The following is a 13,896-nucleotide window of genomic DNA, read 5'->3' as shown; positions in this document are numbered from 1 at the left end:
CTGGCCAACCTCAGTGTGGCGCGAGTTTTTCCGACAACAATACCACCAAAACTGTGAGCGACCGTTCCTCTTACAGCGTTCCAGGTGGCGCCATACAATTTCTCGTTGCATATAGCTCACTCGTGCTAGTCAAGTTGTGGGCTAACGTGCGGCAGGGATTCGAACCGTGCCTCTGCCGAATTTTTCTTTAATGCAGAAATGTATTCCACGGCTTTGACGATGCATTGTTATCCACTTCTGTTGTCCGCTATCCACGGTAACCCTTTTGCGTCCCCACTATCGCATCTCACCTCCACAACCATGCCGGTACAAGTTCACCTGGAAAAGTTCACCCATGTCTTGTCCGTGACCCATAATCCGTGTCCAAGGTATCTTGCTTGGTCCCTTGAAGAGCGATCCGCGCGGCCTATTTACATATCCTAGCAGGTACAACACGCGACTGCAGCGCTCACTAGCAGCAGCGACACGCACAGAAAACTATATCACACCGATCCAGAACCCATCGGCACTAAGGTACAAAATCAACTATAACTGCGGCTTGTACATAATATTGCGCAATCAAGAAGGAGTATATGCTGCGTAGTACTACAGTTGGACTATACTCAACTGTGGTCTATTTTTGAAATCAAGCTTTTTTGTTTCTCTTTGTTCTATTTCTAGAAACTCCGACACAAAACTCCTTCGCATCGTTTCAAAGGGTTTCTAGTGCTATTAGTGCGGAAAAAGGACAACAACATGCCCTGCGTGCTACCTTGTGGCGTGCCGTTAAAGCGCCTTGTCTGTGTTCGGTCTTCATTCGTCCTGTCCCCTCTCAGTGCGCCTTGCAGTGCTACCTTTCTTGAGTAAACACATGCACCAGATTCCTCGACGCAGTATACCGTTTCATTATAACCTTGCAATGACGCTACGGCGTGCAGAACTCTACTTTTCTGCTGCCTTGAAAATGAGTTGCCGCTGCTGTGACCTGATTTCGAAGGCAGCGAGTAGTCCCTGGAAATCGGCGCCCTCAAAACACGGCGCTTGTCGTAAAGGTGTGATGGCTTTGCGGAATTCGACCAGTTCTATTTTTTAAAAATTGCTTCGGCATTAAATGTCAGATATTTTTGTTCGATTTTTGTCTTAAATTAAAAAAGGAGCTACATTCGTCGCACACCCCTATTTTTTTTTTCATGGGTGGGGTGGGGGGGAATATAGCAGCTGCATGATACATCACTGGCCGCTGTCACTTTTTTTTTTTTTGAGACGACAAAGGAACGCCATTTGTGCGGTTTATTCGATGCGCTACTGCTCCCGGAATCATCTATTCAATAATGCCGTCGTCATACAACGGTCTCAGATGCCCACACGGCTCACCAAAAGTCGCTGCCCTCAAATGAAGTCGAGCTGCTCGTTTCTTCAAAAGCCTGCGCTTGAATAGAACAGCTCCATACAGCTACGTAAAGTAAGCTCAGCTGACCCGTTGCCCCCTGCCCCTACTTTCTCAATCTCTTTCTTTAGTGTTTTTCAGGGACCACTGTCATTACTGAAAATGTGCTAAAAGGAATTGCTATGCAATAACATGGCTTCTTTTTATTTTTATTTTAGTAAAACAATTATCTCTCGCTAATTTTTTTCTCACTTCGTTTTTTTTTTTTCACTTAGGTATTTTGACTTCGCTTGAACTTTGACTTGAACGGACTCATTTAATGCAATAAAGATATCTCCGAAATACGTATAATTCACCGTTCCGACAGCCAAGTGCAACTTTCTTTTGTCGATCCAGAGTCATTAAAGCACATAATGTTTATAAATATCGCCTTAGTGTCACTTTCAAAACGGAAATCGAGAACAATATAACAATCCCTAAGAATTTAGCAGAACTAAAGAAAAAAAGAAACGGTGTATCCAACAAGACATGACGAAGAATGGACAGTGCTGACACCCCGACAAAATCCTGTAAAGAATGCCTTCAATACACTCTTCCATCTCTTCTAAATAGGTATATCCACAGTAATTTCTGTTTGTTTGCCTGTTGACGTCGAGAACTTCATAATTTGTTTCTGAATAACGTGGTTTAAGTTTCCTTATGTATACATATTGCTGTTTCGTGTATTCTTTGGTGTTTCCCTGATGTGATTGTGTTTAAAACTGTATAAACTCTTATGCTGCCTCCCTGCCTATCGTTGGGGTCAGAGACTCGTCAATCTGCCCAAGGGCAGCTTTTTTCTACGATTCCTCCACCTGTATTGCCAGATGGGAAATAAACTTTGAAACTTTCTGTAGGCCTCCCCAATGAGGGCTCCCTGGGCGTCACCACATTGCTCGCTGGAACGTTGCGCCCACCCCGCGCTAGCGCGGCGGGAGAGACAGATATTAGTGTGGGCTTAAAAATAAATAAGAAAAAAAAAGTGCCCTGCCCGCACCGTCTTACGACACAACGGGCTACAGCGGGAGAGACAGCGGAACCGATTCGCAACAACCCAGAGAGGAGGAGTTTCGACATCTCCCTCACCCAATATATTTAGAGGTCGATAACGGCGCTGGCCGGTCAATAACGCGTACGACTAAAAGATTTTAAGGCGAAAGCCTTTAATGACTCATACTGTCGTACGTTAACAAAGCGTCTCACACGCGCTTAACTCCGGAACTAATTAAAGATAGAAGAAAAGCAACGGTTGCTTCAGATAGAGGAGGAAAAAAATGAACCCAGAATCCAAGTGTGATGACTGTATATTAATTAGTTAATTAATTATAGGCAAAAATGTAGAAATTGCGTCGAAATAGCGCGGACGTCGATATAGCCACGGGAACGGTGTGACGTCGCATACACCGGAAGTCGTCACGGCAAAGTGAAAATTGTCACAGAATGGTCGGAAAATCGGCGGATTTGTGTCAAATTTGGTGGGAAAATGTGTAATTAAGTGTAATTAACTCTTAAGATCCCCGAAAAATGTATAATTTCGGTACGATATAGCCACGGCAACGGTGTGACGTCACATCCACCGGAATTCGTTACGGTCTATTCTCCTGGGTTTTCGCCTCTCAACACTTTAGTTGTCAAAGTGTCCTCGCAATTTTTTTTTTGCTTGTTCAATTAAAATTCCTTGTGCCGCTTTGGCTTTTCCACACAAGTCATACGGTAAACAGGGAGGTGATGAAAAACTGCGTTTTGTGTTTTCGTACCAGAAGTTCACAACAATTCAAAAAAAGTTATAAAACGTCCATTGCTTAAAAACACTCTACGCGTGCACTTTGAGCACGTAAATATCCCGTTAACGCCCGAAATATTTTTGCTTCTGGACAGAAGCATCACGGAGGACAGAACCACGGGCTTTGTTCGTACAATTCGGTTATCAAAAACTGGAGAAGATAGGGAAAAACCTTACAATAGCATCTGTTCGGTGTACATCTTCCTGTTTTATGGTCGCCATGGTTGCATATTTAATGTGCTCCTGTATTCTTCATCGCGAATTGTATACGCGACTAGCGGAGTTCGGTTAGCGTAATATACGCGCAGAGGTACGGAGTCAAAGAAAAAAAGTAAACAGAATAAAAAGCGACCAACCGTTGCTGGGAGCCCGAGTAAAAGGCAGCCAAAGTTTACTACCTCTTTTCACTGCAGCCTGAGCCCTTTATTCTTTCTGTGCATCGTGCCCCGATAGAAAGGGGGAAATAAAAAGAAGATAAGGATAAAAATAAGCGCCAACCCCGGAAGAATGAACGGCCTTGTTGTTTACGAGCTCATTCTTCGTCGTTCCCTCTTCGAACGCACACATGCGCTCAGAAGGACGTACGGAAAGCAGAAGATCGCTTGCGGAGGGCACGCTCCATCCGGGCTTAAAACGCACTAATCGCAACGCAGTAAATTTCGTTTGCGTCACTGTTACAGGCTGCCCTGCAGCAAAGACAGCTCTGTACAAAGTCTGCCGGCCTTCGCACAGTCGTCGGCAATGCTCTGTGAGCTGTATAATATGAGCAGGTTTCCACGGAAACAATGCAAGAAATTGTGCCGGTACAGGGAACATCCCTGCACTGGTTGCGATGCTGTGCGATGCATCTGCAATTTCAGTAAACAAAAAAGAAACAGAAAAGACCCGTACCATCCGCCCTCCCACGAGAAGGACCGACAGCAGTAGCTCTGTGGAACCCCACGTCCTGCACATCCACGTACGTGACTCGCCGACAGATGGCAGCACATTACCAATAGTGCCATTAAGTTTCATAGCATTTCTAAATATTCATCATCATCATCAGCCTGACTATTCCCACCGCAGGGCAAAGGCCTCTCCCATGTCTCTCCAATTAACCCCGTCCTTTGCCAGTTGCCGCCACCGTATCCCCGCAAACTTAATCTCATCCGCCCATCTGACTTTCTGCCGCCCCCTGCCACGTTTGCCTTCTCTTGGAATCCACTCCGTTACCCTTAAGAACCACCGTTTATCTTGCCTTCGCATTACATGCCCTGCCCAAGCCCACTTCTTCCTCTTGATTTCAACTAGGAAACACGCGCTTGTTCCCTCACCCACTCCACCCACTTCTGATCTCTCAACGTTACACCTATAATTTTTCTTTCCACAGCTCGCTGCGTTGTTCTCAATTTAAGCCGAACCCTCATTGTTAGCCTCCACGTCTCTGCCCCATAGGTGAGTACCGGTTAGATACAGCCGTTGTAGACTTTTCTCTTTAGGGATATCGGCAAACTGCCATTCATGATCTGAGATAACATGCCATGCTGGTGCCAGAATGTATTGATTGAGTAACACTGCTACAGCCAGCATTATTTTTCGTTAGTGTTTATTGTTGTTTTGCATTGTCACACTTTTTACTGTATTGCCCCTCCTGCAAGAGCCAGTCTATTGACCTGCAGTATCAATCAATAAATAAATAATATACGCTCCACCCCATTCTTATTCTTCTAGTTATTTCCCGCTCATGATCAGGATCAGCTGTTACTACCTGCCCTAAGTAGACATATTCTCTTACTACTTACATCACCTCGCTACCAATTACGAACTGCTGTTCCCTTGCTTTTCTGTTGAGCATTACTTTGGTTTTCGGAATGTTAATTTCAGCCCCACCGTTCCACCCTGCCTGTCTAATTCATTGATCATGCTTTGCAGTTCATGTCATGAGTGACTTAGCAACGCAATGTCATCAGCGAATCGCAAATTACTCAGGTATTCTCCGTTAACTCTCATCCCTAACTGTTCCCATTTCAGGCCCCGGAATACCTCCTGTAAACAGGCGGTACCTAGATGAAAATCTGGCGCCACCGTCAATGCGAAGAGCACTTCATCCGCCGAGGGAATTCCGAAAACACGAGGTTCCGTTTTTGACTTGGCTACTATTTGGCAGAAAACGTGGATTGTACGCTCTCCTCTCTGCGCAGATTAAATTATTTCAACACTGCGTTTTTAACTGCTTCAGTACACTGAACGCAATTGAAAGTTGGGTGTTAGGTTAGAATGGAAACTTTCAGAGAATATCTTTGAGGTCTGTCCCCGAGAAGAGTCGTATTTTTGCGGCTGAATCCACGTTTCATGCCCTACAATAGTCAAGCCAAGTAAGAAACCTCGTCTTCCCGGCATTCCTGCGTCTCTCAATGGTGAATTAAGTGTAGCGCAGCCAGTTTTCCCTCTAGTTATACTGTAAAGGCCGCGAAGACGTTGAAGCGCTATGTGCTGAAATCTCATCGACTGACTTGCTAAAGGTTACAGTATTTTGTTTTCTATGCTTTATTACATTTTGAGTTAATCACTTCTTCGTTTTTTTTCTCCCTCTCTCTCTCTTCAATCCAAACCCTTATCTTTTTTCACTCCCTGCCCTCCTTGTGGTAGACTCCCCCGCGGTGTTGCTCTCTCGCGTGTGCTTTTCTTTAGCCTTTAGTATGCACAGGTGGATAGCAACTTTTACCTCCCGATTCTTGGCCGATCCCCCAGTGTGGGTATGTGCCATCTTTTCAAATTCTAACAACAACTACTACTGCAACGGCCGCGAAGACATTGAAGCGCTGTGTGCGTACGACGATCTCCCAGCTAACAGGTCCCCTGTCGTTGCGGCGTCCAATCTGTGAGCCTATACCCCATTACTACTCATTTTCCTCTATAAACGCTCCTCTTTCCAGCAGTTCACCGCCTGTGTCTTGGACACTCCGCCGTAGTGGGTATGTGCCATTTTATTTGAGGCCAACCAACGAAAACGGCGGTCCCGGCTTTCACGCAAGACCATGGTGCTGCTGGCCGTTTTTGTGTTCGCGATGGTCCCCTGTAAGAAGAAGTACTCCCCCGTGTGCACACGATTCCTACTCGTGGTTCCACAAAGCCCATTGCCGCCTGTTTTACGCGTCCTGCGCGGTGACGACCCCACGTGTGGTCATCTTGGATCGGCTCGTACACTCCGCCGTATGCAAGAACGCTTTTACTGGCCAAAAATGCGTTCTACGACTGAACGGTACGTATCCACTGTGCGCAATGTCAGAGCCACAGACTCCCCGCGACGGCTCCAGCTGGTCTGCTGCAGCCTGTAAAGCCTCACCACGCTCCGTTCGAGCAAGTCGACATAGACCTGACATGCCCGTTTTCGAAGTCTTCCGATGGCAGTCGCTGGATCGTTGTCTGTGCCGATCGCCTTACTTGCTATACTGCGAAACGGCAGCCCTCCCATCGGTAACTGCCTACCGAGTGTCGCTGCTTCTACTCCGCAACGTCATCCTACGTCATCATCATCATCATCAGCCTGACTACGCCCACTGCAGGGCAAAGGCCTCTCCCATGTCTCTCCAATTAACCCTGTCCTTCGCCAGCCGCGGCCACCGTATTCCCGCAAATTTCTTAATCTCATCCACCCACCTAATTTTCTGCCGCCCCCTGCTACGTTTGCCTTCTTTGAATCCACTCCGTTACCCTTAAGGAGCAGCGGTTATCTTGCCTTCGCATTACATGCCCTGCCCACTTCTTCCTCTTGATTTCAACTGGGATGTCATTAAGCCGCGTTTGTTCTCTCACCCACTCCGCTCTCTTCCCATCTATTAACGTTACACCTAAAATATTTCTTTCCATAGCTCGCTGCGTTGTCCTTAACTTAAGCTGAACCCTCTTTGTTAGCCTCCACGTTTCTGCCCCATAGGTGAGCACCGGTAAGATACACCTACGTCATCTACCACCGCAAGTTGTTACCGTGGGCGTCAATTCATTGCGGAAGTAGTGAAGGCTCTCCTGCGTCTGTGCTAACCTTTCCGCCACTTCACGCCTCATTGCCCACAAACGAGCGGGCTTGACTGAGCGCCTCAACCGAACTTTAACCGACATGCTGTCCATGTATGTGGCCCCAGATCACAAAAACGGGGACACCGCACTGCCTTTTAAGGCGAAAGCCTTTAATGCCTGATACTGTCGTTAGCAGCCGTGTCGGCAGATGTGTCCGCATTTCGGCGTCACTACTTAAAAAGAAACTGCGTCGAGGCTGGGAATCGAAACATGGCCTTTGGCATTTGAAGCGGAGACGCTACCACTCCGCCACGAAGGTTCAAGGTTCGAGCGTGAATAAAGGCGCATCTAGTGAATGCATGGCTGTCATGAATGAAATAAAAAGAATAACAAATAAAGATAGGAAGAGAGAAATAAAAAACCAGTAAAAATAAGAAAAAAAATAAAAATAAAAAAAGAAAAAATAGCAACATAAAAATACAATAAAATATGACAAGAAACAAAAAAAAATAAAAAACAAACAGGGCGCCAGGAAACGCTTTCGCATTGCAGCACTTTAGAGAGCCAAAGTGCCCCCTGAATTTTTATAACCTATGCTTTCGACACTGCGACCCACGAGACGACGGGATGTAGCCTTTTCCTCCTGTACTCTCGACCACCGCGCTACACGCTGGACTACATCTTACTTTTTTTCCGCAATGACGACCTCCAGCTGCATCGCAGAGACCCCCTGTCTTGCCACACGACATACATACATCACATGACATACATATATAACTCCGCTTTAACGAAGCCGTATGAGGATGCCTGCGTGGCATAGTGGTAGCATGTGTGACTCGCAAGGGTTAGGGGTTCAATTCCCGACCAATTACTCCAGTTTTATCTTCAGCGCTGTTCATTTGCATTATATACTTACATGTTCTAATGGCGTTTGAGTCATGTCGCGACCTTCAGCAGCTTTCTAATGCGTTAATACTTTTCAAATCCGCCGCTTCACGTGTGACGTTGCAACCTTTTGGACCAATCCGGATTTTCTGAAGAACGGAAATCTGACGCGGTGGTGTAGAAGACGTAGGGCAGAAAGCCTGGTAGCATATGTGAGGCCAAACGAACACCCCACATCTCACACATAATACACGCTTTTGAGCGCGTCTAAATATCAACCGCCGTCTGCTCTGTGATAGCAAGCGGAGCTTCTCTTATCGCTTCCTCAGCGGGCATTCCGCTCGCGTCCTTCTCTTCTAGACGCATTAAAATAATAATATAAAAACTGTCCAACGTGGAGCGAAACATAGTGATTGTGTATCTATATTAAAACCAGCTGTCAGTTCGCGTGCCCGCTTATCAGCGTTGTTTAGTCTGTTCATTGTTTTTTTTTGCTTTTTTTTTTCATCGCCCTATATATGTTCTCTTCTGCTCGCTTTATCTGCGAGTCTTTAAACCATTTCGTCACTGCGCTTCGCTCGCTTTCAGAGTCAGGAAAGCTTCCACGGAGAAGTTCGTTCTTTTACATGGAGACAACACGGCTGTCAAATCAGAGCGTTTGACAGCCTACATCGAAAAACGCATCACATCTAGCGCAGTACTCAATCAAGGGCAATAACATCTCGCCCACAGTCGGATGAAATATCGCCATTTTTCTCTATGTCATCAGGGTGAACGGTTGTGAGAGTACGCGTAGAGTGGAGCCCGCTCAATGCAATGCAGGCAGGTGTCTCATCCACGAAGTATCGTCGTCTGCAACACGGTCATCGCTCCAGTCCCTTTCCATATTTAACTCCGCTCTCATCCGTTATGACGCTGTCTGGCGTGACATCTGAGGAGTTCAATGCCGATAAATGTCAGCCCGGAAAGCTCGGTTGTAAAAAGTGTCAAGTTTAAATGGCCTGAACAAACTGAGCGCACCATTCCCGATAAGAAATGCACACTCATAGATTAGAAAACGCGGCCCACGTATAGCCCCGTTGATAAAAAAAAAAGCCGCAGCCGTTTCGTGATAGTTGCTGAAGCATCTTCTCCCTCAGTCCGGGCAAAACCCAAGCGTCATCAAAGCGCTGCAATATATGAACTACCAAAGGCGCGCGTCTAATGTTGGTGGCTCGAAAGTTTTCGGTGGAATAGCGGGTGATGGGTTTCCGTTCGGCGTGCTTACCTTTCGACGAGCAGGCCCCCGGCCGCGGCTCCGAGCAGGATGAACAGCGACTGGCTGAAGAACACCCAGGACATAGTCGAGAACACGGTCTGGGTCTTGCAACCCAAATCCAACAACGTCGGTCCCAGAAAGGCGACACACATGCCAAAGCTCCAGAACACGAAGCATAGTGTCACCGTGGTGTGCTTGTGTCGCCAGAATAGGTCGAGAAAGTACTCGCGCTTGGACACGGATGAGACGCCGTCCACTGCACCACCACCGCTTCCAGCGGCGCCGGCCGATGCCTCCATGACCCTGGACACCGACGACCGACGCAGGGACTGAAGGGAGAAGAGTAGTGGGCGGCTGGCTTGGCGATGAAATATTGGGTCGCACACACAGGGTCCTGCGGCGCGCGCGCTACAACAGCCGCATCGTCACAGACTGGTCGATTCTCTCCGAACCGTGGACGGCTGGCTGCTCTTTCCGCTTCACGGACTGCCTCTCCGACGCTTCGACGACCGTGTCCGGAGGTCCGGGGGATGACGGGTGCCAGAGAGACACTCGCCGCCGGACTACCCACCCCCGACGTGTTTAGGGAAACCGATTTTCGAGTCCCTAATAGAGGGCACCCAGAGAGCGAAGGGAGATGAGAGAGAGCGGAAAACAGAAAGAGCGGTCCGCCCCCTTCTCGTCTGCTGCTGTGGCCCCGGTGATTTTCGAAAGAGGGAGCGTGGCGACATCTCGCGGCGCTTACTGTTAGCGGCGCGCCTCCCGACGCTACTTCGCCGCTGTCGTCTGCTAGCGCGGTGACGTCACTGGAAAGCCCACGCACTACTTAAGAGAGGTCGGGTTTGCTAGTGCTTGTTCTATAGCTCCGACGTGGTGACTTGCGCGAAGATTCGAAGGGCAAGAATAAAGAGTTTTCACGTTGTAGGGCTTAGAAAAATGAGTTTACGTCGCGACAACTACAGAAATGCACCAATGTTACGTTTGAAGCGGCAAACAAACCATTGGTCCAGGATTTGAGATCAGTGAAATGCTTATTGAAAATAAATAAGAGGTAATGCAACCTATTTCGACTTTCCTGGCGCCTATAAAGCAAACAAGCATATCTAACAGAAATGCGGACATCCCAGAAAAATTACAAAGTAAATATTGGCACTGTCTAGACTGTTCGCACTGTATCTTCGCTGTTTACACTCATACAGTACGATAACTGGCATTAACGTCGAATTGGTTGTTTACAGATGCTGCCGAAATATTTGTGGCGACCAACGATTGTGCCTTACATAGAAGTTTTTGAATCTGACACAATAAACAACCACTGCGCACACAGCTGTGTCATAGTCGATGCATCTGCTGCCGTAGCCTGCCCGGTTCACGCCTAATGTCGCTATTGCTAAGCGAGCCGTTTTCTGAAAAGCCTGCAAGCGCACTGACTTGTGAAAGACATTGTACTCGCGGAGTGAAAGGTACGTACCAAAACGCAGGTGTTTTTTCACGGATTCTCTCTGAAATGGAGTAATTGTGCTACTCAAAATAGGTCTGGCCGTGGCAGATTTAGTAACGGCAGTCTGCGCGCGGTGCTACGGGCATATTGTTGCCGAATAAAACGGCCAGTCGCTCATTCACGACCACACACGATGCTGATTCAGTGGCTGCCCCTTTATGCTTATGAACACGAGATTCCCAGCTCTCACGGGCGCGTTTTGACGGGTGTGAAGTGCGAAAAGCCTGTGTATGGATAATTTTATATACGTCGAAAAACGTCAGGCAGCGAAAATTAATTGGGAGCTTTCAATGCGACGTATGTTACATTACGAACGTGACTGTCATCATCTTTAAGGAACAGTCAACTATATCACTCTAAACATTAATACGCCTACATGGGAGTAAAAAGGGAGTAAGCTCCCGATGGGCACCGAACGTCCCTTGGACGTCCTGCAGACATCCTGAACATCCGCACGACGTCCAAGGGAGTTTTAATGGCCATTGGGTAAAAGGCAGTGCGCTAGAGGACGGCTTACTCTCTTTTTACTGCTTTCTGTTTAGAGTGTACACTTCGTGGTTCTACCCCAGAGATTTCAAAATAGCATAAACAGCCAGAAAACAAAGCGGCATAGAGCTCTGGTCGAAGCTCACATATGTGGGGGGTTGAAAGCAAGACCTTCCAATTTTTTTTTTTTTTCAAGAACACACAATAAGCAGTACGAAAAAGCCGCTTTCACACTAAGGTTACGAAACCTAGAGAACACAAAGTGCAAGTAAATTGCTTTCCTCACTTTTCTAATTAACTAAAATCAAACTCCTTAGCCGCTGCACTTAGCGCACATTGCTAACACTGAAAACTTGAATGTGATCGTATTGTTAGAGAGAGAGAAATGAATTTTAATGAGAGGAAAATGAGGAGTGGTTGGCCAGTGGTAACATGGCTCTGGCCTGCTACTCCGCATTGGGGAAAGGGAAGAGGAGGAAAGGGCAAATGGAATGAAGGTTGATGATGGCATAACAAAATGAGGGTGATGTCCACAATCGTATTGTTGATTACTCCAATGGGCAGTATGCCTCTCGACCACGCGCGTTCGGTACATTCGCCTTCGAATCTTCGCCTTAATCCGCGAAATTACGGACACAGGGCCGTATACAGGGTGTTTCACGTAACTTGAACCAATGATTTAAAAAAAAAAAAACGGTAAACCGCAGCCCGCTGAAGCCAACGATAAACATGTTTGCCATCATGTGGCGCTCCTCAGAATATTTCTTATATTCTGGTTAACTAGTTAATTAACTAAGATGAATTATGCAAATTTTCAAATATTAATTTTAGTGCCAAGAGCGTTACGTTAGGTTGTAGATCAGGTTTAGAAACAACCGATCTAGTTTATTCTAGCATCGTATCTCCAACGGGGTCCTTTTTTCCGGTATCTAAAGAAAGCCCGAGAAATATGAATACCACATGACTGCGCTCGTGCGCTGCCATATCGCAGCGCTCCCAACGACGTTTCGAGCAAACGGAGCGTGCTCGCTGACCGTGGCGAAGTGAACGGCCGCCGCTCTTATCAGCGGCTGACGCCCTGTCAAAGCCGAAGCTTTGACAAGACCGATATTTCTGGCAATCATTGCTGAACAAGTCTGCATGTCAAGCAGACTCTGCAAAGAAAAAAAATTAAAGAGAGGATAAAGAATAAACGTTCTTGACTGACAGAGTTTCTCGTGTCTCTCTCATATTCGCGGTGCTGTGGGGTTCTGCGATGGCTTGTTTAGTGAGTTGTTAGACGTCGGTTTAACACCTGACATACGCAGAGCGAATAAATTCTGGCCGGCGACTTCCATGTGCGTTAAAATCTCCTACTCCGCAATAATATTCAGAAAGCCTGCCAGGAATTTCCCGAGCATGAAGCAGTGACGGCAATGGCTGTACACCTCCCTAACCAGAGCCTCACCTTGAAGCCCACATGGATGACACAATCACAACCTCGCCGGTGAGGCAGTTTTCCGTTCGACCCTCCTCAATTGAGACAGTCACTCTCCCAATTGAAAGTTTCTGCAGACTGCTTCCTTTTATTTCGAAAAAGTTTGCGTGGTGAAAAATACAGACGCTTAGGTCATAAATGCAAATTTAGTCATTTGCTCAGATGCAAGGTCTGCTCATAAGCATGGCCTCTTACGCACGCGCAATAGCGCTGACTCCGTGTGCCAACGCTTGTATCCCCGCCTATACCATGTCTCTCGTTGTACACACAACGCATTCAAACCGCAGGCTGGAGAAAAGTGGCACCAATGACATCTGAAATTACAACTAGAGGGAACAAAGAATGCTTTATTGTGCTTTATTGGCAATAAAAAAAACGTACACCTCTTGTAAATGCGTATTTGCTAGTTCGTTTGTTTGTTTTTCAAATCGCGCCAATGACACTCAAGCTGCAAGTTTGGCTGTGATTGTCGCTTTGCGGCATGAAAGATAGGCGCAGCTTGAAGCAACGCAGGCGAACTTACAGCACGTAGCTTCAGACTAGTGACCGCTATAAGCGGATAGAACTCAATAAAGCAGCGACAGATGCACCTTAAAGAAGCCATTCATCCATAGGTGTCAACCTGTTGTCATGGCGTCGCGGTCATACGACACCACGGTGGCAGGCAAGACGGTTGACTGTGACGTCATGACAACAGGTCGACGCCATTGGTTGGGAGACCTCCTTTGGGAGCATTTGCCACTTCGTTCTTCAGCTGTAACCGGCGGAACACCTTTCCAACCTGGGCGTCACCATATTGCTTGCTGAAGTGTGCTGAAGTACTTTGTGCATCTGATAGTGCGCACAGCAATCCAGCGAGTCATACGGCGACGCCCAAGGAGCGCTTATTTCGAAGGTATGTAGTCATTAATTTCTAAAAGAAGGATGTATAGCTGGGCGAGTTGGTAATAATTCATCGTGGGGTGTACAGCACGAACAAGACGAAGCAAGAAGACTACACAGACGAGCGCTGACTCGAAACTGAATTTTTTATTGAAAGGAGCACAGTGTGTCAGCCAGCCTTCATTGGCGTTAGTTGATGTTATCATATTTAGATAATTCTTGA

General features: G+C 47.0%; 1 protein-coding gene across 1 annotated transcript in view; it reads right to left on the bottom strand.

Annotated features, from left to right (window-relative positions):
- The window catches only part of LOC149336261 (solute carrier family 60 member 1-like), a 309,160-nt gene extending 299,263 nt beyond the window's left edge, over window positions 1-9,897 (bottom strand). Inside the window, exon 1 of the mRNA XM_089552795.1 lies at window positions 9,337-9,897. Coding sequence (XP_089408921.1) covers window positions 9,337-9,626 — 290 coding nt within the window. The 5' untranslated portion in view covers window positions 9,627-9,897. The remainder of the gene's footprint in view (window positions 1-9,336) is intronic.
- Between the last annotated feature and the right edge of the window lie 3,999 nt (window positions 9,898-13,896).

This window comes from Amblyomma mixtum, chromosome 7 (assembly GCF_055824585.1).
Source record: "Amblyomma mixtum isolate Tamu chromosome 7, ASM5582458v1, whole genome shotgun sequence".
Lineage (NCBI taxonomy): Eukaryota > Metazoa > Arthropoda > Arachnida > Ixodida > Ixodidae > Amblyomma > Amblyomma mixtum.
This window is presented reverse-complemented; position numbering and strand designations above follow the sequence as displayed.